The 25,223-nt window shown below is 32.8% G+C and overlaps 4 protein-coding genes across 7 annotated transcripts; 1 reads left to right on the forward strand and 3 right to left on the reverse strand.

Moving 5' to 3' along the window:
• The first annotated feature begins 1,383 nt into the window (after positions 1-1,383).
• On the forward strand, positions 1,384-7,372 carry LOC107905305 (uncharacterized). Of its 4 annotated transcripts, none has more exons than XM_016831934.2 (10): positions 1,384-1,511; positions 1,619-1,694; positions 2,617-2,734; positions 3,147-3,333; positions 4,114-4,163; positions 4,364-4,445; positions 4,536-5,089; positions 5,959-6,186; positions 6,271-6,327; positions 6,801-7,372. In XM_016831934.2, exons 3-10 carry the CDS (start codon positions 2,675-2,677, stop codon positions 7,011-7,013), a joined length of 1,431 nt encoding a protein of 476 aa, XP_016687423.1. In that variant the 5' UTR covers positions 1,384-1,511; positions 1,619-1,694; positions 2,617-2,674; the 3' UTR covers positions 7,014-7,372. The 4 variants fall into 4 exon arrangements, with proteins under 4 accessions (XP_016687423.1, XP_016687421.1, XP_016687422.1 ...); XM_016831932.2 differs by having other exon boundaries at positions 1,389-1,511; positions 6,795-7,372; XM_016831933.2 differs by having other exon boundaries at positions 1,389-1,511; positions 2,642-2,734; positions 6,795-7,372.
• A 572-nt stretch (positions 7,373-7,944) lies between these two features.
• LOC107905304 (uncharacterized) lies at positions 7,945-9,685 on the reverse strand. The gene is made up of 2 exons (XM_016831931.2): positions 9,368-9,685; positions 7,945-8,542 (listed from the first exon to the last, which is right to left on the reverse strand). The coding sequence occupies exons 1-2, from the start codon at positions 9,592-9,594 to the stop codon at positions 8,452-8,454; spliced, it is 318 nt and encodes a 105-aa protein (XP_016687420.2). The 5' UTR covers positions 9,595-9,685; the 3' UTR covers positions 7,945-8,451.
• Positions 9,686-14,746: 5,061 nt separating this feature from the next.
• On the reverse strand, positions 14,747-17,773 carry LOC107905303 (phenylalanine ammonia-lyase-like). Its single transcript, NM_001326949.1, is given in 2 exon segments — positions 14,747-16,496; positions 17,358-17,773. Coding segments are annotated over 2 exon segments (2,166 nt in total).
• A 4,683-nt stretch (positions 17,774-22,456) lies between these two features.
• Positions 22,457-24,986, reverse strand: LOC121214042 (pentatricopeptide repeat-containing protein At2g35030, mitochondrial). Its single transcript, XM_041087668.1, has one exon. It carries the CDS (start codon positions 24,929-24,931, stop codon positions 23,027-23,029), a length of 1,905 nt encoding a protein of 634 aa, XP_040943602.1. The 5' UTR covers positions 24,932-24,986; the 3' UTR covers positions 22,457-23,026.
• Between the last annotated feature and the right edge of the window lie 237 nt (positions 24,987-25,223).

Raw genomic sequence — 25,223 nt, forward strand, 5'->3', positions numbered from 1 at the left:
TGCGGTGCGTTTAGCTTACTTTTTGTCTCACGCTACAGTATCACTACAGTATCTAATCTCACTTCCACCGCTGTTTTTACACTAACCGCAGGTAAACGCACCGCCCATCCAAACTCACCCTAAATCAATATTTTATTTTTGGTAGTCCTCCACTGACTTGGGTCCCACAAAAACCTCGAAAAGCCAAGTCGAGCCGGTGAGTGACCAAGTGGGTGGCTTACAGGGGATCCGAAGATCAGCTATCCCCAAAAGGGTTTATTCCATGGGCTGAGCCGATCAACTTACATCCAAAGCCCAAAGCCGAACACATCAAGTTGCCGCATTTACTCGCTTCCAAACACACCTTTTTTGCACATTTAACGCCTATTACATCACCGTCAAAAAAATTACTACGTACACACTACACAATGCAATAATATAAAGATAAAATCATACAGTACTTTGTTTTTTGTGGGTCACCGTCACAGACAAGGAATCCCCGGACATGACAGGCACTTTATATTACCCACTTAAACCAAAAAATGTTTAATTATAATTTAGTCCTCCTTTTATGCTATAATTTAAGTTTAATCTCTTTACTATAATTTCACATAGTTTAGTTCTCTATTTTTGAATTCAAATTGATAACATAGTTAGATGATGTGGATTTTTTTGAAAAAAAAATAACTCAATTGTCTTGTAAATTTATCATGGGTAAATTATGGTAGAGGTCATCTAATTATGATTTTTTTTCTTTTTTGGTCACTTGACTATGAAAAGTTAGAAAATAGTTGCTAAATAATTCAATTTTGTCCTTTTTTGTCACCGATTGACTAACATAAAAATAAAAACATCCAAAAATCCAAGATAGTTGGTTGACTAAAAATAAAAAAATTAAATAATTTAATGACCTTTTTGTAACTTTTTATAATTAACTAACTAAAAAAAGAAAAAAAACCATAATTAGGTGATTAAACATTGTGCGGCTTAAGAAAATTAATCCTTTATTTTTCAAATTTAGAAATTCAAGTTCGATTGTTACCCTTGTTAAACTTCTTTTGTTAAATTCCAATTCATTATAACATTTTTAATACATGGCCACCAAATAAATATTTTTATTATTTCAAAATATCACATCAATGAATTTAATAAACAAATTTTCATAATGTAAACAAATTGGACCTAACTTTTGAAAATTCAAAAAGTAGACAACTAAATTCCAAAAAATAATAATATAGGGATTAAATTTAAGATATACAAATATTAAAGAATTTAGAGCATATTTTAACCTATAAATTAAGTCAAATTAAAATAGAAGGAAGTAGAAGGACTAAAACCGAATTAAACCATAACATTCCTCAATCGGTAAAATAAAAATCCGTTTCGATTCCGTTATATATATTTTTTTATTTCTACTTTTTCATCATTTTTTTTATTTCTTGGCGGTTTTAAGCTTTACTCTTTCGAACATTCGCTTATTTTATTTTATTTTTATTTTCACTGAACACACTCTCTTTATCTTGATCTCAAAGGTCAGGTTTTTTTCCTTTGTTTTTTTTAGATTGAGATTTTTTATTTGTTTTCATAGATTATATCAGATCTTGAATTTGTGTTCTTTTTTTCTTTTATACTTTTAAAGGCTTCTGTTTTGAGCTGGAAATTAAGTAGATCGGTGAGTGATAAGTGGTTGCCGTGTTGTTTACAGATGAAATGAGGTATGTTTAGTTTTTTTTCCCCCCCTCAGTTTAACAGCTTGCGATTTTAGTGTTTGTTTGGTTACTGAGAGAACACCGGGAAAAGGAAAACGGAAAAGAAAATTTGTTTGAATTTTTTTTTGCCTCGTCGGTTTTCATGTTTTAGTAAAGTGGATAAGCTTCTTCAAAATTTTTTTGTTCCCTTTTTTTTCGCGAGATTAGGAAATGAAAATTTTAAATTTAGCTGAGCTAAGCAGCTAGAGTAGGCTTTTGTATATATATGTATATATTATATTTATCTAAGGAATGTTAGGTATAGAAATTGCAAAATCATTTTTTATTTGAAATTCTACTTACAGTTCATGAAATTTTTTTTAATGTTAGATTACTAGTTGAAATTTATAGACTTGAACTTTATCATTTTCATCTTTTAGTATTCTTGGATTGAGTTTGTTTATTGTAAATTTGTATCATGGCTAGAATCTTCATTGGCTTGTTGATATTTTGTTGTACTAGTTAGTCTCTTTAAAGGTTATAATTTCTGGTGCAGGTGAGAATATAAGGTCTATAGCAACTTAGAACACTATACAATTACATTACATGGGGAAAAGAAATTAAAATACTAGAGGACACAAATTATAATACAAACATGACAGGAATACATGAACGAGTCAAAATCTATATAGCACGAATTATTAACGCACCAAAGTTTATATAAATATGTATTACCTTAAACAAAAGTATGATAAAGTGAAGGTACACAAGTACGATATGAGTACTATATTGATGATTAACTCAAAAGTGTTTGTTTATTTAAAATTCCTTCCTTGAAGTTAATTAGTGGAATTGTGAATGTTTGTTTTCCATTTTTCCTGGATTTGTTAAGTCAATTATTTTTTGATGTCCCAAGGACAATAATTTTATCAATTTCCATTTGATGTAGGGAAAAACTGGAAACATGAATGCAGGTCTTGAATTGTAGTACAAGTTAAGGTTATAAAATGAGAACGGAGAGGAAACCGCATTTGATAAAGAAGCCTGCTGATGCGAAACGTCAAAGTGTAAGAAACTGTTCTTTAACCTTTTTTATTTGTGGATTTACCATTAGCTTCAATATTTGAAAATCTTATGTGTTCCATGAGTCCATGACTCCCTTATCCTTAGGTTTTGCAACTTGCAGGGCAATGCAATGCATGTCTGTTATTTAATTATGAAATTTGATCTAATAATTTTTGGGAGTACCTGAGGTACCTTCTTGAAAGGAAAAATCAATTTTCAATTATTTAATCCTTATTTTAATGTTTCTTTGTTTTGCCTCCTCTTTTTTTTAATTGATGCTTAGTGACCTTTTACAGTCTTGGTCATCCCTCCACATCTTTTTACTTATGACATTCTCCTTAAATAAGCATGAAATTTGATAAATTATACAATGCCCCCTCGCCCTCTTCTCCTGCTTGTGTTGTCTGGATATAGGTTGATGAATCCCTTGGCCCTGGCTTGAAAGATGAAGCAACTGAGGTTGAGCATTTACTCGTGGAACCTAAAAGTGAACGTGTCTCGGTAGACAGAGTCTTTTGTTTCGGGAAGGAGAATATAGAAAAACACTTGAAAATGGAGGACTTCTCTTGTGCTTTTGATTATGGCTGGAAAATTGGTTCTGGTAATTCTCTAATAGCTTCTCACTGTTCTTTTTACTGATGCTGTTGTTTAGACAGAAAAGGAAGACAATCCTTGAAGTGTTTCTAGGTTGTCAGCGGCATCATGTAGAAGCATTGACAGTGTTCAATAAGTACTCTTTGAGGGTTCAGTCTCATCCCTTTAAAACCAAAGTGTGCGGCTATTTTCCAGGGGCAGAAAAATGAAAACAGTGCATTCTAGATGCATGAACTTGCTAACATTCTTTTGTAGAATGATTTGAGCATAAAATTTCTTGCCCTCTGTTCTGCACATGCACAAGCGACATATATTGTGCTTTGAACTGGTTAAAATAAATGCTTCGAGGGTTATTGAGCTTTTTATCTCTAAATTGATTGAACTAATTAATCCTGCTTAGTATATGTTTTTATTAATTTTATCCAATTAGTTGGTCTGGATAACTCAAAAGTTAGCATTAATTGTTTAAAGTCCAGAAAGTTCTGAGTTGTGCCAGGACAGTCTTGGACTAGATGTTCTAAGACTTGATTTGAAGTAATGAATGGTCATAATCATCTCAGGACATGAAAGCTTATGAGTCACCGGCAGAGTAGCATTCCAAGATTTGGTGCTTATTTGCTGTTAGACATATGTTTCTCAAATATTGCACTGAAGTATGTGAGAATGAACTAGTAGAAACTAGACACTAACTCTATATTCCTTTGTCGAACACAAGAAATGCTGTTGTTCAGCTTTTTATTTTCTGAGTTGTTCTTCTGATGCTGTTAAAACTTTTCTGCTTGATAAGGTGGGCTGGATTCTATCCACGGTCAAGGAGGAGATGATTTGAAGCTTGAAGTATGTCTAACTTATTCCTGAGGCTGTCATGTCATATCCAATTCATGTTTGATGCATTACTTTCCTTATATTTTCTGTCTTATGCTTTATAAATGCTTGTTATTGCTTCCCCTTTTATTTGTTTTCTTTTGAAGGTTGTGTTCTATATACAAACCTGCATATGTGGTATGCTTATATCTGATGAAATACTGCTTTAATAGGTTCTTGATGGATTGCTGGATGAAGTGGATGATATTCAAGCAGCACATGATCTCTCCAGTGCATGTGAAGATTTTCTTTTGGGTGAGTCTTTTTTTGTTAATTGAATATGAGCTATGTTCTATAACACAGGATGCTCCTATTTATGTTCCCTCTTTTTTTTTTCTGGTTCAGATATTGAATTTCCAGAAAAGTTCTCTGAATTGGATTGTGGCCCTCACGTAGGATCAAATTTGCGTAACTCAAGTTCTGAAAGTCATTCACCTGGTGGAAGTAGTAATAGTGTTGGTGGCATGTCAGAATCATCGATTGTAACTGTTCAAGAATCCAACAGCAAGAATGGTGTGCTTGGGAAGATGGTCAATTGTGATATACATCATACCATTAGGAGCGAATGTGGGTGTCAGGCTCCAGTTATGGAAACCATTCGTCCTAGTAAAGAACATGCGCAAGATTTTGTCGAGTCTGATGACGAAAAACCTTTAGTAAGTTTTATAGTGTCTAATAAGAAAGTAAAAAGCTCTATTAAAGTAACAAAAGGTGGCACTCTTCTCCGACAGAAGAGACTACGGAAACCTACTAAGAGGTATATTGAGGAATTTTCTAGAAATTCTACTACTTCTGGAAAGAACAAGTGCCTTAAAGTCAGATCACAAGAAGAATTTTCACAAGTCCCATCTGAATCCCAATCACGAAGAGGACGTCCCAAGAAAATTATGCCAAAAATGGTAGAACTGCCACTTTCCGCTCTCTTCTCTTTCTTATCTCTCACTTCAGTGGCTTGTGTATGTTTTTATTCATCATTTTCATTTATTTAGATATTGGCCTTGATTGCTGTGTGGTTGCCATGAAACCTAGAGAACCACAGAGTACGAGGAATAAAAACAAATATTGTAAATTCTAGTTGCAAATTGGTGATATTTCCCACAAATACATGTTAAAACCATGGTTTTCAGAACTAGACCAGATGGTTGGACTGAACTGGTTTAATGATTTTTTATCGGAGCGGTGAGCTGGAGGTCTGACCGGTTGACCACTGGTCCAGTTCTGAAAACCTTGGTTAAAACATTAGATGTAAGGAAATGGTTTTTAAAAATCGTTTTCAGAACTAGACCAGATGATTGGACTGAACTGGTTTAATGAGTTTTTAATGATTTTTTATTGGAGCGGTGAACTGGAGGTCTGACCAGTTCAACCACCGGTCCAGTTCTGAAAACCTTGGTTAAAACATTAGATGTAAGGAAATGGTTTTTAAAAATCTTCACTGCCTTCTGGTAACACATATTTGTTGACATCTTGGTAGGGTTATTTTGCTGTATTTTAGTATAGAAATTTATTATGGTATCATATATGCATTGATACATGCTGTATGGAACCTTTTGTATATTGTATGGAGAACTTTATGATATTAGATTTTCTTCTATGCAAACTTTGAGCTAGAATAAAACAAGTGACTACTGAGGATGTGATACTGTTGTTCTCACTTGCACGAGGAGATGGCATTCTCGTTCCTTGATTTTCGTTTTTTGTTTTGCAGCTTTGGAAGTAGTAAATCGTACTTCCTTCAGTGTGATTATTTTTCTCTTTTTCTTTGCAGGAGTTTGAATCTGATTGTGAGCTTTCAGCATCTGAATCTGAAGATGAGTGTAAGAGGACCAAAAGATTCAAAACGGCTTGTGATAGGAGGAAGCATCAAAGGATGTGGACTCTTGCGGAGGTGATTAAGTTGGTTGATGGAATTGCTCAGTATGGTGTTGGAAGATGGACCGATATTAAAAAGCTTCTATTCGCATCATCTGCTTACCGGACACCTGTTGATCTAAGGGTACCTCGCTGCTTTATCCAACCATATAGTTTTCCCCATGTTTTCATACTCAAATTATTTTTAAATACGGATCTCCCTCTACAGGACAAATGGCGAAACCTTCTAAGATCTAGCTCTGCTCATAAACACAACAGGAAAGAGGTTAGCTTCCCGTTTTTCGTTTTTTCCTTCTTTATTTGCACTTTCATATTCAAATTATTGTTTCGAGTTACATTACTCCTTATTAGACTTATCACTTCTAGTCTGATTCCAAGAACCTGATTTGATTAACCCGACTCTACCTTGTTTGACTATAAAAAGTCAACAATCTGAACCCTTTGAACTTGAAATGAATCAAACAATTAACCCAAAAAGACCTAAGTGTACATGACCAAACCCAACCTGAAACGACTCCAACCCAAAATGACCTGAACTCAAAAATGAACAAAATTGACATGACCTAGCAATTTTAAAGCTTAAATTGACTCGATCCAAGTTGATTTGATCTGCCTAATTAAGTGGTCCACTCACTACAATGTCAGTAGGACAATTTTTCTTCATGGTCATATTGTGTTTTACTAAGAGCAGTTTATATATGGTGCAATCACAATCATTGTTTTAAACGTTAGTTGCAGGGTGAGACTAACGTGAAGCATTATGTACGTCCATTACCAAAGACAGTGGTATGCCGTATCCGTGAACTTGCGACCATTCATCCATACCCAAAGGCTCGCAGCCCAAATCTTTCATCCATCAATTCCGATCCTTCATCCAAACAACCGACAACAACTAAAGCCGCTCCAATCAACACTCACGGGAGAAACCTACGCGGAAAGAAGTGTAATTGAAGTAGTGCATTTTCAGTCGATTTGCAGTGAATCAAAGCTGCAATTCGAGTTTTAGTTGTAAAGAAGCCGTGTTTTTCCCCTAACAGTCCCCCCTCTTTTAACACCTATCGTAATCTGCACATATAAATATGTTCCCAGACCAGTAGGAAATATCTGGTAAACGTTGCAACAAGTTAAAAGAAACACAACTTTTAGCAATTTTAACAGCCAGGAATATGGCTAAACTGATGTTTAAGCAATATGTTTTACTTACATATTTTGTGCACAAGCTTCAGTTTTAGTTCGAAACTCAAAAATTCCGATGTCTGTAAGTGCATCTGAAGCAGTTATGGTTATGGAACTTGTTTCCTTTTGCCTTCTCTTTTGCTGGAAATTTGTCTTCTCGTTTGATAGAAAATGCCTCTTTTCAGGCTTATTTATGGGTTGGATCGAATTATCTTATATTAAGCTTACCAGATTAAGTAGATAACCGAGTCTAGATAACTCGGGCTTTAGACAGATCTAATCATCATTTTTCTCCTCGAGTCTTTGAAGAAAAGAAGTAAAATAATTAAATTAGCTCAAAAGAAAAACTATGGAGGCTATTTACACAATTTGATTTTAAAGTTAAACTCAACTTGAGTTAGTGGTTGAGTGATGTTATAAGTCAATAATATTAGTGATTATAAAGTAATTTTTCATATCAAAATGTAATTTTAAGTAAATATAAGGGAATAGATTTACAATTTACCCATATTTTTATCTTAATAATTTTAGAATTTAAGTGAATAATGTCTTACATTTTAAATAAATAATTTTATTCTTGTTTTTGCAAACTATGTTTGCTTTGCCAGTTGAGTCTTATTGAAATAAAAAGATGTAAATTTGAAGGTGTTTTTTTTAATTTCCAAAAGAAATGCTTTTTGACCATTAAAATCAATGCTAATTCCATAAAAAAAATACGCCTTTTAATTGCCAAAAATAAACATAGACAAACTCTTAACAGCCAAGCCAACTTTAGTTTTGATATATATAGTGTAGACATCGAATTTTATTTGCTTGGATAGTGATGGACAAAAAAGGCTTTGGGCTTTGACCCATTAGTAAGAGAATAGTTAACTATTTTATAAAACTACAAAAAAAAAGTCCAAAACTCTTGTTGGCTCGTTAGCTGCACAGGATAATTGCAAGGTCGCAGGGTCGCGGGTCCTGGCAGCAGTACCTTCAGCTCATTGTAGCAGCTGGCAATCCCATGAGGAGCTCATGCACCTTTTAATAGCCGAAACCTTAAATTCAACAGGTAGATTCTTTTACGGAAGAAAAACCAAATTCCACATTCTCTTTCGCCCACTCAACATCTCCGCCCTTCACAACCCTGTTCACCATATTTGTAACTTCCTACCTCCTCAACCGAGCTTCACACAATAGCCCACCATTACCATCACCACCCACGACCCTTTTACTCAAAACTTGCCGACAAGGTAGGAGAAAGGTCAAAAGGAAGTAAAAAAGGGGACCCTTTCGGTTTACCTAAAGTCATCATCCCAAACCTAAACGACGATGAACCATTAGTGTTGGAGAATGTGAAGCGGTGGTCGTATACCCTTTGGGTGGCCGACGCTCAAACACAATAGAAAAGAAGGGATTCTTTTTAGAAGTATTAAGATACGTGTTCAATACTCGATTGAGTTTTAGCTCGATTAACATGAATATTATTGTTAATATAGGATGACATAGGTTCCAATGCTCTGAAATGTATTATCTCTTATTTATGAGTTAAAAAAACTATAATAATTTTAGACATTACATCAAAAAAAATAAATATAATCTTAGCCTATAATGAAATTATCAAAAAAGAAAATATAATCAAGAAGGTAGATAAAAAGGTTGAAAACCTTTTTCGTAAACAAGCAATTATGTGTAAGCATGGACACATTTAATATGCTTCAGTTCAAATAAAATTGTTTTATTATATATGAATGCTTCAAAGGATTATAATTAAATACTAGGTTTCGTATTTCTGAATTTTGAAATTTTTAATATCGCATAGTTATCAATGTATTAATTTTGAATGTCGTGAGGGTACTACACTTTACATAATTAATTTTCAAACTTAATTTTTTTTATGGATTTTAACGCGAATCTTAAAATTATTTTTTTTTTATAAAAGGTGATTTTACAAGTAAACGATTATACTTAACTAAAAAAAATCAATAACGGTTCCGATTTTAATTTAAAACACTCATGTTTTTTAAATAGAAATTCTCATATTTCAAAATAACCTCACAACATATAGCACATAGCTCAATGGTATTGATTTCTATTCATTTCCTTCATCACCAATGTTGGGAGAATTGTTGCCCCAATCATCATACCTTTGTCTTGGAATGTTGTGGTGATTGTCTATGTTCTTGTCCGAGCTATCCTCGACCATGTTCTTCCGTCGTTCAACCTCATTTTCTTTCCTGACGGCATGGTATCGCTGTTGCTCTCGCCAGCCGTATGTTCCGCCGATCACAGCTCTCGTCGGCCTTGTTGTCATGCAACTAGAACTCACCATCATTGCAACCAGAAACAGCACCAAAAGCTTCACGCTCCACATTCTTTAGTTAATGGAACCAAATAATAAGATGGGTTTATGTAAGAGTTTTGGTTAGCTTAGGTGCATTTTATAGAGGCATCCAATTAAATTGGTATTTAAGTTTTGTTTCGATTAAAATTTCGAAATGTTTTATTATTTTGATGTATTTTGATTTTTGATCAAGATTTTAATATTTTAAATTAATTTTATTTTTCTTCTTAACTATTTTAAAATTTATATTTGTATATCAATATATCTATATTTGCTTAAATATATAATAATATAAATTTTATTAAAAAACTAAAAATTAAACTAAAAATATTTATTTAAAATATTTAAAAAAACATTAAAAAAATCTTCCACCCATACAAGAGATTTAGGGTGAGTTTGGATGGGCGGTGCGTTTACCTGCGGTTAGTGTAAAAACAGCGGTGGAGGTGAGATTAGATACTGTAGTGATACTGTAGCGTGAGACAAAAAGTAAGCTAAACGCACCGCACCGCACCCAATTGCCCATCCAAACCCACCCTTAGTGGCTTTGTTGCAATTGTAACATGAAGCAGCCTAAATAGGGGAGTTCCACTAAATGGAAACATAATGGCTATTATAGACAAAGAGTCAATGAATCATAATTGCTTGCTTGCTTTCTTCTTTGATTTGCTTATATGAAAAAAAATATCTTACACATTCCCATCCCTATCTTCTCTTACAAAAAAAACTCATTTGAGTTCAAATTTGGAACATCGATCAATTTGTAATGTATTTTTAAATAGAATTCGGGTATTTTTTAGTTATCTTCTTATGAATTGAAGATCTCATTTAACTTCGCAATGCACTTTAAAATGCATCAATTCGAGTTCGGAAACTTAAGTTATAATTAATTTAGTGAAGACTATGCAAGCAAAAATCTTTAGACAAGTCGAATACGAAATTTCTGAATTGAAAAACCCTTCAGCCACTGATTTCTATTCTTTAAACCTAAATTTTAGAGTTTTATATTGAAATTTTAAATCCGAATCAACTTGACTCAAAACTACTCCAACCTAACAATTATCCTTCAACCATCTCCCCTTAATTTTAATGGGTAAGGATGTATTTGAATCACTAATTTCAATAGCATCCATAGACTCAAATCTCGTACAAAACAAGGCCAGAAATTCTAAAACCAAATTGAAGAGACTAAGAGTGACTTCCACCATCGAATATCATGAAAGCAAGCTAAAACTATGCTTATAACTTTATTGGACAACCATCAAATCCGACAAAGCTACTTTGATACAAAAGGACCATATTAAAAGCAACTTCACTAAAATAAGCTTCCATTATCAAATATCATAAAAGCAAGTTAAGATTATGCATATAACTTTAATGGACAACCATCAATTTGTACAAAAGCTACTTCGATGTGGAAGAATCAAATTAACATCCACTTCTTTGAAACAAGCTTCCACCATAGATTATGCATAGAGGAGGTAGGCAGGGCTCTGGCTCCCCAAAAATAAAAAATTATTCTTTTAATCCTTTGAGTATTTGTAAAATTTTAAATTAATTTAACGGTAACATTATATTCAAAACCTTTTTAAAATTTAAATTTCCAAAAACAAAAAGCATATAGTTTAATCCCTTCGAAATTATAAAATTTTACATTAATAAAATGATGAAATTACATTTTTAACTTCACTCCTATAATTTTAACGGTCAATCATTAGATTATATTTATAACTTTAACGGACAACTATTGAAGTGCGTCGGGTAATCGAATTTGGAGTTAAACTCATCTATTTACAAGTGTCATTCCACTAAAATGGATCGAATTTCACCAAAAGAAAAATCCAATCACTTTCAACTTTTCTAAGGCCCAACAATCATCTGTCAATAAAAATCATGATTGCTCTCTCTTTACATATTTGGACCTAATCCCAATTTTTGCTGCTGGATTAAACTCGAAAATATAAAATATTAAAATATACTGATTAAATTTGTAATCTATGCATACTAATAACATAATTTTACTTATTGATTATATTATAAGGCATACTCTGTCGCATTCCGGACAAATTAGAGACGAAACAAAATCAACGTTATGGCGAGGATCATCGGGACAATGCGACAACGTTAAAATGGTGAAGTAGAGACGACGTCGCAACGAGATGATATGCCTCATCACGAAGTGGTAAAGTGTATTAAATTTAAAAAGAGTTTCTTTTCTCCCAGTTAAACTCCACTATCTTATTTTTTCTCAGTTAAACTCTGATTAATCTAGAAATATTTTAGTCATATTAGAACTTTAATATTAGCCTATTTAAAAGGTCTTTGTAACCCTGTTTTAGAGAGTTAGTGAAATATCTCTTACGTGAGATTTGGTGAAGAGTTTTTGAGAGAGTTCTATATTCGGATTTTGGGTTTTGCTCTTTTAGGTTTATTTTCTTCATCTTTTACTCTCCGTTGGTTTGTCGATTAGTGAAGTTTTCTTTACTCGTGGTTTTTATCCTCTTCAGAGGAGTTTTTCATGTAAATATTTGTGCGTTCGATTTTCTTTACTTTTCTTACTCGTTGTTTATACAGATCGATCCCCAACAAATGACAAAACAATTTATGGGTTTAACTTTTTAAAAGAAACAATTTCACATTGAAATAATATCCAACCAGGCATTCATATAAAAAAAAGTTAAAATATGCTACATTCCCTTTACATAGTTCAGAATTTGAGATTTAATATTTGTATTTTAAAAGCTAAAAATTTAATCTTTTTACGTTTTCATTTTAAAAATTCTAGTTCAAATATTATTGTTGCATGTAATTTCTATTAAAAATTTTCAACTTAACATGCTTATTTTTGTCAATCATATGCAACGTACATTATATAAGTGTAGTCTAATCAATATGTTAAGTTATCAAATTCTAACAAAAAATTTATAATACGTAAAAACTAGATTTATAATAATATATAATACTATAATATAAATATTAAACAAAATGTTAAGATGCTTATATATAAAATTTTAATAAATAAAAAATATATAATATTATTAAATATTAAATTAAAAATTAATATAAATATACATTTTTTAAAAATATGAGTGAACGCTAATTAAGCCTGGGTTAACCTTTTATAAATATAAGTTTCCCTCCCAATTTAAAAGCTTAACTTGACTAGACTCTAAATATATATATATATATATATATATATGGGTAAACTACATTAATCGTCATCCAATTATGGATTTTTTTCTTTTTTTATCGTCTGATTATAAAAAGTTACAAAATGATTACCTAACTATTAATATTTTTTTTTAGTCACTCAACTATCTTGATTTTTTTCATGTTTCTATTTTTACATTAGCCAGTCAGTAATTTTATAACTTTTAACTTTTTATAACAAAAAAATTATAATTAAGTGACCTGTATTGTAATTTACCCTATATATAAAAAATAAGTTAATTGTTTAAAAAAATAACCTCATTAAATGTGCTTTGGTGTGATTCAGTGCTTTACATTAGCTGGAACGTAATTAATGAGTGGGGATGATACGTAGTGTTGGCAGAAGTGTGTCCTTTCATTTGTCAATCTAAGTTTTGGTTTTGTTGTAGGTATTCTACACACACACTTGTCAGCTTCTGCATTTTAGGAGTTGTTCATAAATTATATGATCTCTCTTTGGGCCCATGGTGGTTGCTTTAGTGAAAACCCCATAATAAATACTAATAAATATTAGGGAAATCAATAGGTAAAACTATGGGTTTTTTTAGATAATTGATTCTAACTTCTTTGTTGAAACTGAATTCTGGTCTGTCCTATTCGACCATATTTCGGTAAAACTGATCACATTATCAAATCCAAATAGATTTTAAGTTTAAAGACCAAAATCGACAAAAAAAAATTTATGTACCAAAGTAGATTGAGTTACCAAGTTCAGGGGGCCAAAATTATATTATCTCCTTATTTTACTCATTCAAGCATCTTCTCATATCCCAAAGATGAAGCTACGTGAATTAATTTTAATGTTCAATTTGATATTTAAAATTTTTATCTTAATTTAATATGATTGTTTAAAACTAATAAAAATCTAATTAAATCGATATTTTCCCAATTGGGAAAAGTAAAAGCCCAAACTTATTTTCTAAACCAAACCAGCCTAAATTAAAAAAAAACCCAACACTGAACTTAGACTAAATCAAGAAAAGAAAGGAAAGTAGATTGAGTATTAGCTCACTTGGTATTGGCATTCTTGTCATTGTAAGAGGATATAAATTTGAGTACGTTGAAACGCATAATCCTTTTATTTAATAGTTTGAGATATTCTAAGATTTCAAGATTTAATCTAGGACATGTTAGATAAATTGTTTCCAAGGACTATCCATAAAATAAATGAAACATTTATACTCATATAAAAAATTTGAATTTAATTTGGTAACCTTAACTTGAGTTTAAGCATATCAAGCTATCAATCGAATCGAGTTTTGACTACTTTAATCCTCTATTCCGGCAATTTAATTTCTTAATTGAACTTTTTATTTATAATATATCTATAATAACTTTAATATTAATAAACTACTACTTTCCCCTTAATATATGCACTTAAAATCCAAACCCTAAATTTTATCATTTAAATACAAACCCCAAATTTATATATGAAACAAGTTCAAACTCGAGCTCAAAACTCCCGTCCAAGGAGGCAAATAATATAAACAAACTTAATTGAACCAAATTTTTTTATTTCGATTTTATCTCAAACTTTCGTTAAACTTCTATAATAAAACTTAGTCGAGCTCAAATCAAATTCAAGCTTCTTGAATTCAACTTGGCTGGATTCAATTTCAAATATGTAGGAAACCGACCCCCTCCCTAAATTGAAAAGAGTTGTTTTAGACCTCTTAAAATTTATAATTTTATATGTCAATATATGATAAAATTATAGTTTAACTCAAAAATAAGAAATTTTTTATTTAATCTTTTAAAAAACCGTAAAATTTTGAAGAAAACCATCTTGGTAAGTACTAACTTTGATTATTATAAAGTAAAAACAAGAGAGAGAAAATGAGAAACAAACATATCACCCGTACATTCACCTCATATTATCATTTACTATTTTTTTTTCACAATGAAATTGAAAGACAATTAAGCTGAAAAAACAAAGAAAAAATTTGAAGAAATAAACAATGAAAAAAGCACACTAACAAATTGGAAGTGGAGCACCATTCCAACCCTTTAAACATTCCATCATTGGATCGATAATCTTCCCTTCACACATAGCTATGAACACCTTATCAAATTCTTCACCAGGTGACTTACCTTGTTCACCACTCAACAACCCAGTTCCAAGCTCTTCCCTCACAAATTTATACAATGGATATGATCTACAGCCCTTGATCTTATTAGGGATTGTTGCATTTCCATTTTCAAGTGAAACCCTTGTACCTTCAACTTCTTTTGGCAATGCAGCTTTGAATTCATCTTCAAATGCTGTGATCTTTTGGAAAATGGAAGTGTTTGTATCCTTTTCATTGTCACCATTGGCGAATGCGTGTTCGACAAGGACTTGTCTTAGCTTTTGCATTAAGGGATAAGTAGCACTGCATGGATCATCTATGTAAGCAAACACGTACTCGCGGTCCACGGCTTTGAGCAAATCCTTTTCGCAGAATCTCGATGGGTGGAGTTCACCATTGTTACCGGTTGTGAGGGTTTTCTTGGCTACTTGACTCACAGTGTTCTTCACCGTGTTCCTCAAGTTTTCTTCTAAATGCCTTAAATCAATAGCTTGACATAGAGCTACCAAGTATGTAGAGGACATGAGTTTCAAGATATCGACTGCTTCGGCTGTTTTTCGTGATGATATTAGTCCTAATGAGTTCACATCTTGATTGTGTTGTTCGGCACTTTGAACATGGTTGGTGACCGGATTAGCTAAGTATTGGAGCTCGGAACAATAGGAGGCCATTGCGATTTCAGCACCTTTGAAACCATAATCAAGACTCGGGTTCCTACTAGCGGAGAGGTTTGATGGGAGACCGTTGTTGTAGAAATCGTTAACGAGTTCCGAAAACTGAGCAAACATAAGTTTCCCGATAGCTGCAATAGCTAAACGAGTATTGTCCATTGAAACACCAATAGGTGTACCTTGGAAATTGCCACCATGTAATGCTTTGTTCCTCGAAACGTCGATCAAAGGGTTGTCGTTGACAGAATTGATCTCTCTTTCGATCGATTTGGTTGCGAATCTGATCACTTCGATTTGTGGACCGAGCCATTGCGGAGACGTCCTCAATGCGTAACGATCTTGTTTCGGTTTTTGCAACGGGTCCATTTCATGCAATTTTTTAGCTGCTTTAACATAAGAGCTTCCATCAAGTATATGTTCCATTATAGCAGCTGCTTCAATTTGTCCTGGATGATGCTTCAATTTATGTGTTAAATGATCAGTAAATTCAGGTTTACCATTCATAACTTCAGCAAAAATTGCTGATAAAATTTCAGACAAAACAGCTAAAATGTTTGCTTCAAAAAGAACCATGGAAGCCAAACCCGAACCGACCGCGGTGCCGTTAACTAAAGCAAGTCCTTCTTTAGGCTGCAACACAAAAAAACCCGAATCGATCCCGGCAACACGAAAGGCTTCTTCAGCATCAAGGGATTCTCCATTAGGTCCAACAGCCTTGGAATTAGGCCTGCCAGTGAGTAATCCAGCAATGTAGGAAAGAGGAACGAGGTCACCGGACGCAGTAATCGTGCCGCGGAGCGGCAAACACGGCGTGATGTTGTTGTTAAGAAGCTTAGTGATTGCCTCAAGAATCTCAAATCTAATGCCAGAGTATCCTTGTAAAAGGGTATTGATCCTAACAAGCATAGCTGCTCTGGTTGCTGAGTGAGGCAATGTGTGACATGACTCAGTTCCATTGCCAAATATCCCAGCATTCAAGAACCTGCAACAAAAAATATTTTAACATTAATATCAATCACAGAAAATCTGATAAGTGATTACAGCCTTATGAATCTTGCTACAAATTGTAGGACCACCTTTACAAATTGACAAACTAGTTTGATACCTCGGTTTTAACTCAGCCAACCAGGCCGAGTCAACTCAACAATGTTCATTTTTAAAGGGTTAAATCAATATTTTGGGCCTAAATTTAGCAATTTTTCTTATCTTGGAATTTGAATTTCTTTTTGTTCAAGTTGAGTGCAAAACTTTACAATTAGGGACGGCAATTGGAGGCTGACAAGGCCCCAGCCCCTAAAATTGGAATCCAAAATTTGACAAATGAAAATTTATCAAGTTTTAAATTAATAAATAATAAAATTGCTCAAAATAATAAATTTTTTATTTAATCTTTTAAAAAATTACAAAGATATAAAGTATTAAAATGACGAAATTGCATTTTAGATCCTATAAAGATATACAATTTAATTTAACCCCAAAAAATTTCTAGCTTCGTTTCTGATTAGCAATTGTTCCTACATTGAAACCTGAATTAGGCAATTATTCTCACATTTGGGCTTAAACTTTTTTTTGTTTGAATTAGTCTTTGAACTTGATAATTGTTCTTATATAGAGGCCTAAACTTTAAGATTTTCAAGGATTAACTCGAGAAATAGTTTAAATAATTGTTAAATTTAAGGTCTAACTTGAACCAAAAAAAAGTTCAAAGCCTAACATAAGAACTTTTGCAATGTTTGGGGCTTAACTTTTAACTTAGGAAAAAAATTAAGGCCCAATGTAAAAAAGTTGCCAAGGTGAGGCTCTAAAATGTGATTTAACACATTTTGGAAAGCTATGAACTTACCTAATGAGCTCTTTTTGGAGGGCAGCGCCTTGCTTGGTTCGTCGATGAGAAGTAGCACCAAAACCAGTGGTGACACCATAGCTATCAGTTCCTTTATTCATACCATCAAGGACCCAATCAGCACTAGCTTTAACACCAGCCCTTGCATCCTCTGAGAGTTCAACCTTGACACCCAAGTCACGTGTAGCAATGGCAGCAACTTGAGAAATGGTTAAGGTCTCACCACCGAGTTTCACCAATGGTTTCCTAAACTCAGCCACCATACGTTTCACTTCATCTAAATGGCTCCCTTTAAGTGACTCAGCAGCAACACCCCAGTTCAAAGGGTCCACCAGCACACCAACACCACCATTTGTGGTGCTGCAAAAGCTCTGCAAATGGCCATTTGAGGTACCATTTTGAGTGATGGACTCCATTGAAATGAGAAGCAAAGATTGACCCAGGAAAGAATATACAAAATGGTGAGGTGTTTAAGAGTGAAGAAATGAAAGAAACGAAAGGGGGGGTTAAATAAGGGAGGGGGAAGGAAGTGGGTAGGTAAGCATAAGGGGGTGTTGGTTGAGACAGGTTAAAGAAGGACCGTTGGTTCGACGATTGATCGAAAGGAGGGAAAGAAAAGAGCGTGGACTGGATTTGGATCACTGACAATAATCAAAGGGGAAAAATAAATATTTATATATATGTGTGTGTGTGTGTATATATATATTGACTGGTAAAAGTACTGGTGGATGGCTGGCGATGGCTATGGGGGTTGGTGGAAGCTGAGGACTATATTGTTGAATGCATGCACGTTTTAAAAAAGAAAAAAGAGTTTTAGTGCTCACTGCCCCCATGGACGTAACCGAGGACCCGGAAGCCCGTCTGGCATAGTTCCGGATTGGCAAAGAGAACTTTTGGCCGAGGAAACCCCATTAACTCGGTTTGTTAAATTTAATTAAATAAATTATTAAAAAGTTATAAAAATAAAATAAAATTTTTAATCAATTATTAATTCAACAGATTTTTTAATTTAATGCAATTGATTTATACCTGATTTGAAGTCAACTGGTTCAAGTCTTTTCTCTATATTAGTACCTTAGGGTGGGTTTGGATAGGCGATTGGGTACAGTGCGGTGCGTTTAGCTTATTTTTTGTCTCACGCTACAGTATCGCTACAATATCTAATCTCATCACCACCGCTATTTTTACACTAACCGCAAGTAAACGCACCGCCCATCTAAACTCACCCTTAATTAGTTTGGTCCCTAATCACATTAACGGTAGCAAAATTTGAGTGGATATTTTTCTGAAAAGTGGATAAAGACGTGCTAAGATGATTTATTTTGGATAAACTACACATTTAATCACCCAATTTTCATAAGTTTTCATTTTGGACATCAACAAATAAAAAATTTCATTTTGGGCACTATTGTTAAGAACCATTTTTATTTTAATCATCCGTTGTACACTCCTTTTAGTCATTCAAGTTTGGTAAATTTTCATTTTGTTCACTTATTTTATCTTTTTAATTTTATTTTTAGTTACCAAAAATAAAACTTACGAATACTTATAGTGATCGCTTTAAAATTGTGTTATAAAAAAACTCATAAATTTTATGTTTAAATAGTTTTTTAAAGAATTATGTTTAAATATTTACTTATATTTTAAAAAAATTAAAATTATTAGAAATAACTAAACTTGTTTAATGATTAGGCCTGAAAAATGAGTTTGGGTAAAATTTGAGACTCATATTCCGGGTCAGACCAAGCTTAGGCAAGCATAAAGTGTATTAGTATTATGCATAACCTAGTCAAACCTGACTCGGCCCAACCCACGAACTCATCTAGAAATAACTAGCAAATATTAAATTGAAGCATGACGAGGATAGATACATTTAACATTCATAATAGAACGAGACAAATGGAAGGGTAGAGCATGTTACTTGTGGAGCGATGGTGAATTTGACAACATTTACTCTACCGAGCTCCATTGCCATCCTTAGGTCATGTAGCCCACTAAGCTTGGTAGGCTTGTTTCGGGATCAGTAAAAAATTGACCTTGGACCGTGTATCCTACCCATAAACTTTAAACTTTTATTAAAACTTTAAACATAAACAATCTAAATATTTTTAATGTTTGTATTATAATATAATATGTTTATTCTTCATATGATGAGTTATATAACATATAAAAAATTTAGATAATAAAATTGTAAAACAAATCAAGTCAAGCTCGTGTCTTGAAATGTTGGAGTACAAGCCCGATTCATATTTTCAAACAAATTTATTCTTTTTTAAACCTATTTCCGAGATTGATATTTTTATCCAAACCTTTCCAAAAATCGAACCGTCCTTTTAGTTTGGATAGATAACCAGATCCTTGAATTGAATTAATCAACGTATTATTTAAACAAGACCCAACCAACTTATGGATAAGTCTACTGCTCACCACTTAAACTACTTGTACGACCAATAGATTACTTCAAGGGTCGGGTCAGGTTATATCCATAAATAATACAAGTTAGTGTTTTTAAAAAGTAAAGATATGTTATAGGTATTTGTATTCTTTATAAATTTGAAATTTAGTTATTTTATTTTTATTTTTAGAAATTTAGTCCCTCTACTTTTCATATTTCAAAATTTAAGTTTCTAATTATTAATATTGTTAAATTTGTTTGTGTAACATTTAAAAAAAAAAAGACATTCACTTGGTAGTAATGTAACTAAAAAAATGACATTATAATGAACCTCAATTTAACAAAATAAATTTACTATTATTAACAGTTGGACTTGAATCTTAAAATTTAGAAAGTAGATGGACTGAATTCTTAGAAATAAAAGTAAAAGGATTAAATTCTAAATTTATGAAGAGTATAGTGACTTATGAGATATGTTAACCTTTTTATAATTATATATATGTATATATACACACGAATATCTATGTAGTAATATGATTAAGATTGTATTGGTTTTTTTTTTTTAGATCCACTTGCTTAGCGATTGGGTCTTATTTGTTTGTTTTCTTTCAATTTAGTCCATATTTGGAATGGAATTAAGTTTAGAATCTCCGGACCCTTAAATAATACATATTTAAATCTCAATTTTGATTAAATAAATAATTTTAAATTTAAAAAAGGTATATATATATGTTTTCCACATGTTATTGCCAATTTTTTTTAATGTAAAAACCAAGATGCAATTTTTACTCCATTATTTAAGCTAAAGAGACATGTGAATTTTTTTTAAAGCTTATAAAATCAAAAGACATTGATTAATTGCAGTTGAGTCGAGTTTAAGTCTTAATAGAGGAAAATAATTTTGCATTGTTTTCTTTATTCACGTGACTCGAATTTAAGATCTTACTTACGAGATATTAAGTTCTTTACCGCTTGGCTTAAACATTGATTTAAGTAACCGTCTTTATATGTATATGTTGGTCTCAAATAACCATACAAATTCAACATTAAAAGATGAGAAAACGGGTTTATACCTAGAGTTAGCACCCTATACATATCGCGAACAGATTTAATCACAAAAATTATTTATCCCTACATGAATAGCTTTTCTTAAAGTTAACTTACAACTATATTAACAATTATCATCAAAACCAATAGTGACAAATAGGGGCAAAATCGAAAAATTATTTTAAGGATCAGAGATGAATCATGATTTATGGGTTTTACCATTATATTAATATATAATTTTATAAAACTTTAAGGGACTAAATCATAAATCTTGGAGGGTCAAGGGCATTGCTTCCCCCTTACCCTCTGGTTTTATATTTTTATATTATTGTATGTATTTATAGTTTAATTAAATTAAAATTTAGAAAGAAAAAAAAAGGGTAGGTTTGGAAGTTGTGGATCATGTGATTTTGGAATAGCTACCAGCTTCTATAGTACTTGCTGTCCATACTTCAAACTTCACCTAATGGTTGTTTGCTTCCAGTTAAAACTATTATTTGTCAAATTTAAAAGTAATGAATACAAATATATTTAATTATATAAATTTATTTTATATTTATATTTTATATATAAAAAAATGAATTGAATCATCTGCTTATTTCTCACTATAAAAAAAATTATTATGTTTTTTTGCATTTAAAATTATCATCATTTAACTGACTGAATCTTAGTTCGATTAGTATGAGTATTGCTGTCAATACAAGAAGATGTGAGTTTGAGTGCACTGAAGCGCATTATCCTCTTATTTATGGGTTAAGGAGGGACTATGGGTAGTTCTAAACATTATATCAAAATTGAATATATAAAAATTAAATTGGTTACTTCTATAAAACAAATTAATTTACTTTTGAACCTATAATACAAGGATCAATAAGGTAATTTAACCTCGAAAATATAAGCCTAGAAAAATACTCTCGTTTTGCATATTTTATTTCTATCTTCCAGGCTCTTAAAATCTTAATTATTCATATAATACCGAGGAACAATTTTTAATGGATATATCTAGGAAGAAGATTTTATGGATATCCTCAATAGTTAATAAAATTTCATGCTAATTATTCGTATGCAAATATTAGACTTGTTTAGGGTTGTAGATTGTTAGTGGTAGTCGAATTGATCGGGGCATTAGTTTGTCAGTTTAACTGATTTGATTAAAATAGTATTAAAATTTTTAAAAACCCAATTTTACTAGTTCATGTTAGTTTCTGATCTAATCGGCTCAAAGTCACTCTCTGATTCAGTATCTCTCGACCCAACTAGTTTGATTGACTAAATTGATCTAGTTCAAACAACATTGAACTTATTCATTTAGGTTTGAAAGTTGGTTTTAAATTTGAAAATAGTTGTGTAAAACAAATTAGACCCATTTAAAATATGAGTTAAACTCAAATTCCAATACTCAAAGCTTGATCTCAGGCCAACTCTACTTATTTTTAAGTGTATAATATGATATAATTAATATCATGTAAATATTAAATATATTATAAAATAAATATTAAAAAATGCTAATTACTTTATTTTTGAAAATTTAATAAAAACAAAAATATAATAAAATAATTTTTATATAATTACTACACATTAAATAAAATAATTATCCTTTTTTTAAAAGAATTATATTGAGTGGCCAAAAAATTTTCGTGAATATCCATAGAAAAGAATGAATGGATGATACGGATCCTATTTTTGCTTGCACCTTCAGTTGCTTCACTTCAATTGATAAGCGTCTCAATAGTACATCTAATTTCTTACCTAGCTCACAACACTAGACCGAGATAAGAGCCAGGGACGAAGTTAAAAAATTGTTATTACAAAAAATAGTAATACAGACCAGACATGATATCACCAGTATTCAATCAAGTCCTTTAGCTCCTAAATGTTAGCCCCTTTGAGGAACTCTTTTTGCTTTCAAAATCCAAGTCAATGAGCACAATGGGAATTGCTGATCATATTCCTTGTTGAGGGGGTCCGCTCTCCTTTTGGAGAACTTTTTGAAGTGTCGTCCGTCAAGCAACCGGTCGGTCGGACTCTCAAACAGGGGAGGTGTTGTGCCTAGTCAAGCAACAGTGTTCTTACCCACTAATGCCATATAAGAGCATGGTTTCAAACCCCACCAACGCCAAATACTAAGCATTTCCCTAATGATGAGGCACTCTCCAAATTCCTTGAACTTGTTGGGTTCTCCTCGGAATTAGGACACAAAACCCAGGGCTAAAACCGAGCATAGACATCAGCAGATTAAATCCTCCTCCTCCTCCAGGTAATTAGTATTAGATATATTTCCAGCCTTCCTCATTTTTGCATGAAGCTCATGCAGTATTGGGTAAATAAGATTAGAATGAGAATGAGATTTGGCACCAACCACAAACACATGAACCTTATTCTCTACTTCTATCCAGCTGCAACCAGGTTGCTTCTTTAGTCCCTTATCCTTCATTTTCAACCTTACCTTAGCAGCATTTCTCCATTTTCCTTTTGAAGCATATATGTTAGACAACAACATGTAAGTGCCTGCATTTTCTGGTTCCGTGTCTAATATCTTTTTCGCAACCAATTTCCCTAAAATCACATCCCCATGAACATGACATCCGGCAAGAAGAGCTTCCCAAACAGATACAGATGGTTTAATCCCAAGCTGCACAATGAATTCAAAAGCCTCCTTGAGCTTCCCTGCTCGACTATAGAGATCAACCAAGCATGCATAGTGATCATCTCTAACCTGAATGGACTTGTCTCTCACAAGCTCATCGAAGTACCTTAGTCCTTCCTCGAGCATACCGGAATGACTGCATGCAGAGAGCAAAGCCACATAGGTAGCATCATTAGGTTTAAAATGTAAATCGGACATTTTTTTGAACAAACTGATAGCATCTTCACCGCACCCGTGATGTGCATAAGCTGCAATCATACCATTCCATGAGACCACATCCCTGTGGCTTATTAATCCATCATCAAACATCCTCCTAGCTATATTTAATTCCCCACATTTGGAATACATGTTAATAAGTGCAGATACAACAATTTCGCTACGCCGATAAACTGTTTTCACAATCGTCTGATGAACTTGTTGTCCCTCAACAAGGCCAGCTAAATTACTACATGCACTCAAAACACTTACAAAAGTTCCCTCATTAGGCTTTACCCTGTCTTCTGCCAACATTTTCGCGAAAATCTTCAATGCTTCCTCACTTTGCTCACTTTGAACATATCCCGTGATCATCGTGGTCCAAGAAACCACGTTCTTACATGGCATCTCATTAAACAATTTCTCAGCTCTCCTTAATTCCCCATTCTGAATTAACCCTGTGATCATCCCATTCCAAGAAGACAAATCCCTCGTCGGCATCCTCTCAAACAAATCAAAAGCCTCATCCAATTTCATATTCTGTGCATAGCCAGTAATCATCGCGTTCCACGACACCACATTCCTCTCTGGCATCCTGTCGAAAACTTTCCTAGCCTCATCAACCCTCCCATTCTTTGCCAACCCCGTGACCATCGCAGTCCACGAAATGACATCCTTTTTAGGCATCTTATCAAACAATGCCCTTGCATCCTCAACTCTCCCGCATTGCACCAAAGCAGTCAACATCGTATTCCAGGAAACCACATTTCTTTCAGGCATTTCATCAAACACTTCAAAAGCCTTATCGACCATCCCATTTTGCATGTACCCATCAACCATAGTATTCCAAGATACAACATTTTTAACCGGCATTTCCGCAAACAACCTCTCGGCATCCACAATTCGATCTGATCTTATATACCCATTTAGCATCGCAGTCCACGTTACTACATTCTTCCTGGAATCGACTCTATCGAACAGTTTCCTAGCTTCATCAATTAACCCAATCCTGATATACCCAGATATCAATGCAGTCCAAGTGATTACATCTTTATCTCTCTCACACAAATTATCGAACAGTTCCCGTGCTTGGCTTAATTTGCCTTCTTTACTTAGATTAGTGATCAGCCAATTGGATCGTGCCACACTAGAACTAACACTATAATCTATACTGGTTATCGTAGTTTTGCATTTCACTGAAATAACTGGTCGGGGTAGGTTTAAGCTTCGAAGAACGGTGAATTTATTAAAACATCTGAATGTGATTAATGCTCGAGAAATAATCAACATTTCTTTTCTCAGGCACCAAACAAATCCAATTGAAAAGATTGAAATACCACGGATATAGGTTGGGTAAAATTAGAATGGAGTCCCTCTAACGAATCAAATTATATTTTGCTCCCTTTATTAAGAAAAAAAGATAAATTAATTCTGTATGTTAGATCAAATAGTAAATTGATTCTTTCTGTTAAAATTTTTATCCATTTCTACTGATAAGAACCAGTGTGATTAACGAAATAACTAAATAGTTACAAGTGATGTGTCTAATGTATATCATGATAATATACAGAGGTCAATTTTC

The sequence above is a fragment of the Gossypium hirsutum genome, chromosome D01, assembly GCF_007990345.1.
Source record: "Gossypium hirsutum isolate 1008001.06 chromosome D01, Gossypium_hirsutum_v2.1, whole genome shotgun sequence".
Classification (NCBI taxonomy): Eukaryota; Viridiplantae; Streptophyta; class Magnoliopsida; order Malvales; family Malvaceae; genus Gossypium; species Gossypium hirsutum.

Bases quoted from the DNA above. Each gene is read 5' to 3' on its own strand.
- LOC121214042 (XM_041087668.1), bottom strand. From the start codon at position 24,931: ATGTTGATTATTTCTCGAGCATTAATCACATTCAGATGTTTTAATAAA.
- LOC107905305 (XM_016831932.2), top strand. From the start codon at position 2,675: ATGAGAACGGAGAGGAAACCGCATTTGATAAAGAAGCCTGCTGATGCG. The intron at 4,164-4,363 runs GTATGTCTAACT...CTGCTTTAATAG, and splicing joins GAGATGATTTGAAGCTTGAA to GTTCTTGATGGATTGCTGGA. The intron at 5,090-5,958 runs GTAGAACTGCCA...TTTTCTTTGCAG, and splicing joins AGAAAATTATGCCAAAAATG to GAGTTTGAATCTGATTGTGA.
- LOC107905304 (XM_016831931.2), bottom strand. From the start codon at position 9,594: ATGTGGAGCGTGAAGCTTTTGGTGCTGTTTCTGGTTGCAATGATGGTG. The intron at 8,543-9,367 runs GTATGATGATTG...ATCGTCGTTTAG, and splicing joins CACAACATTCCAAGACAAAG to GTTTGGGATGATGACTTTAG.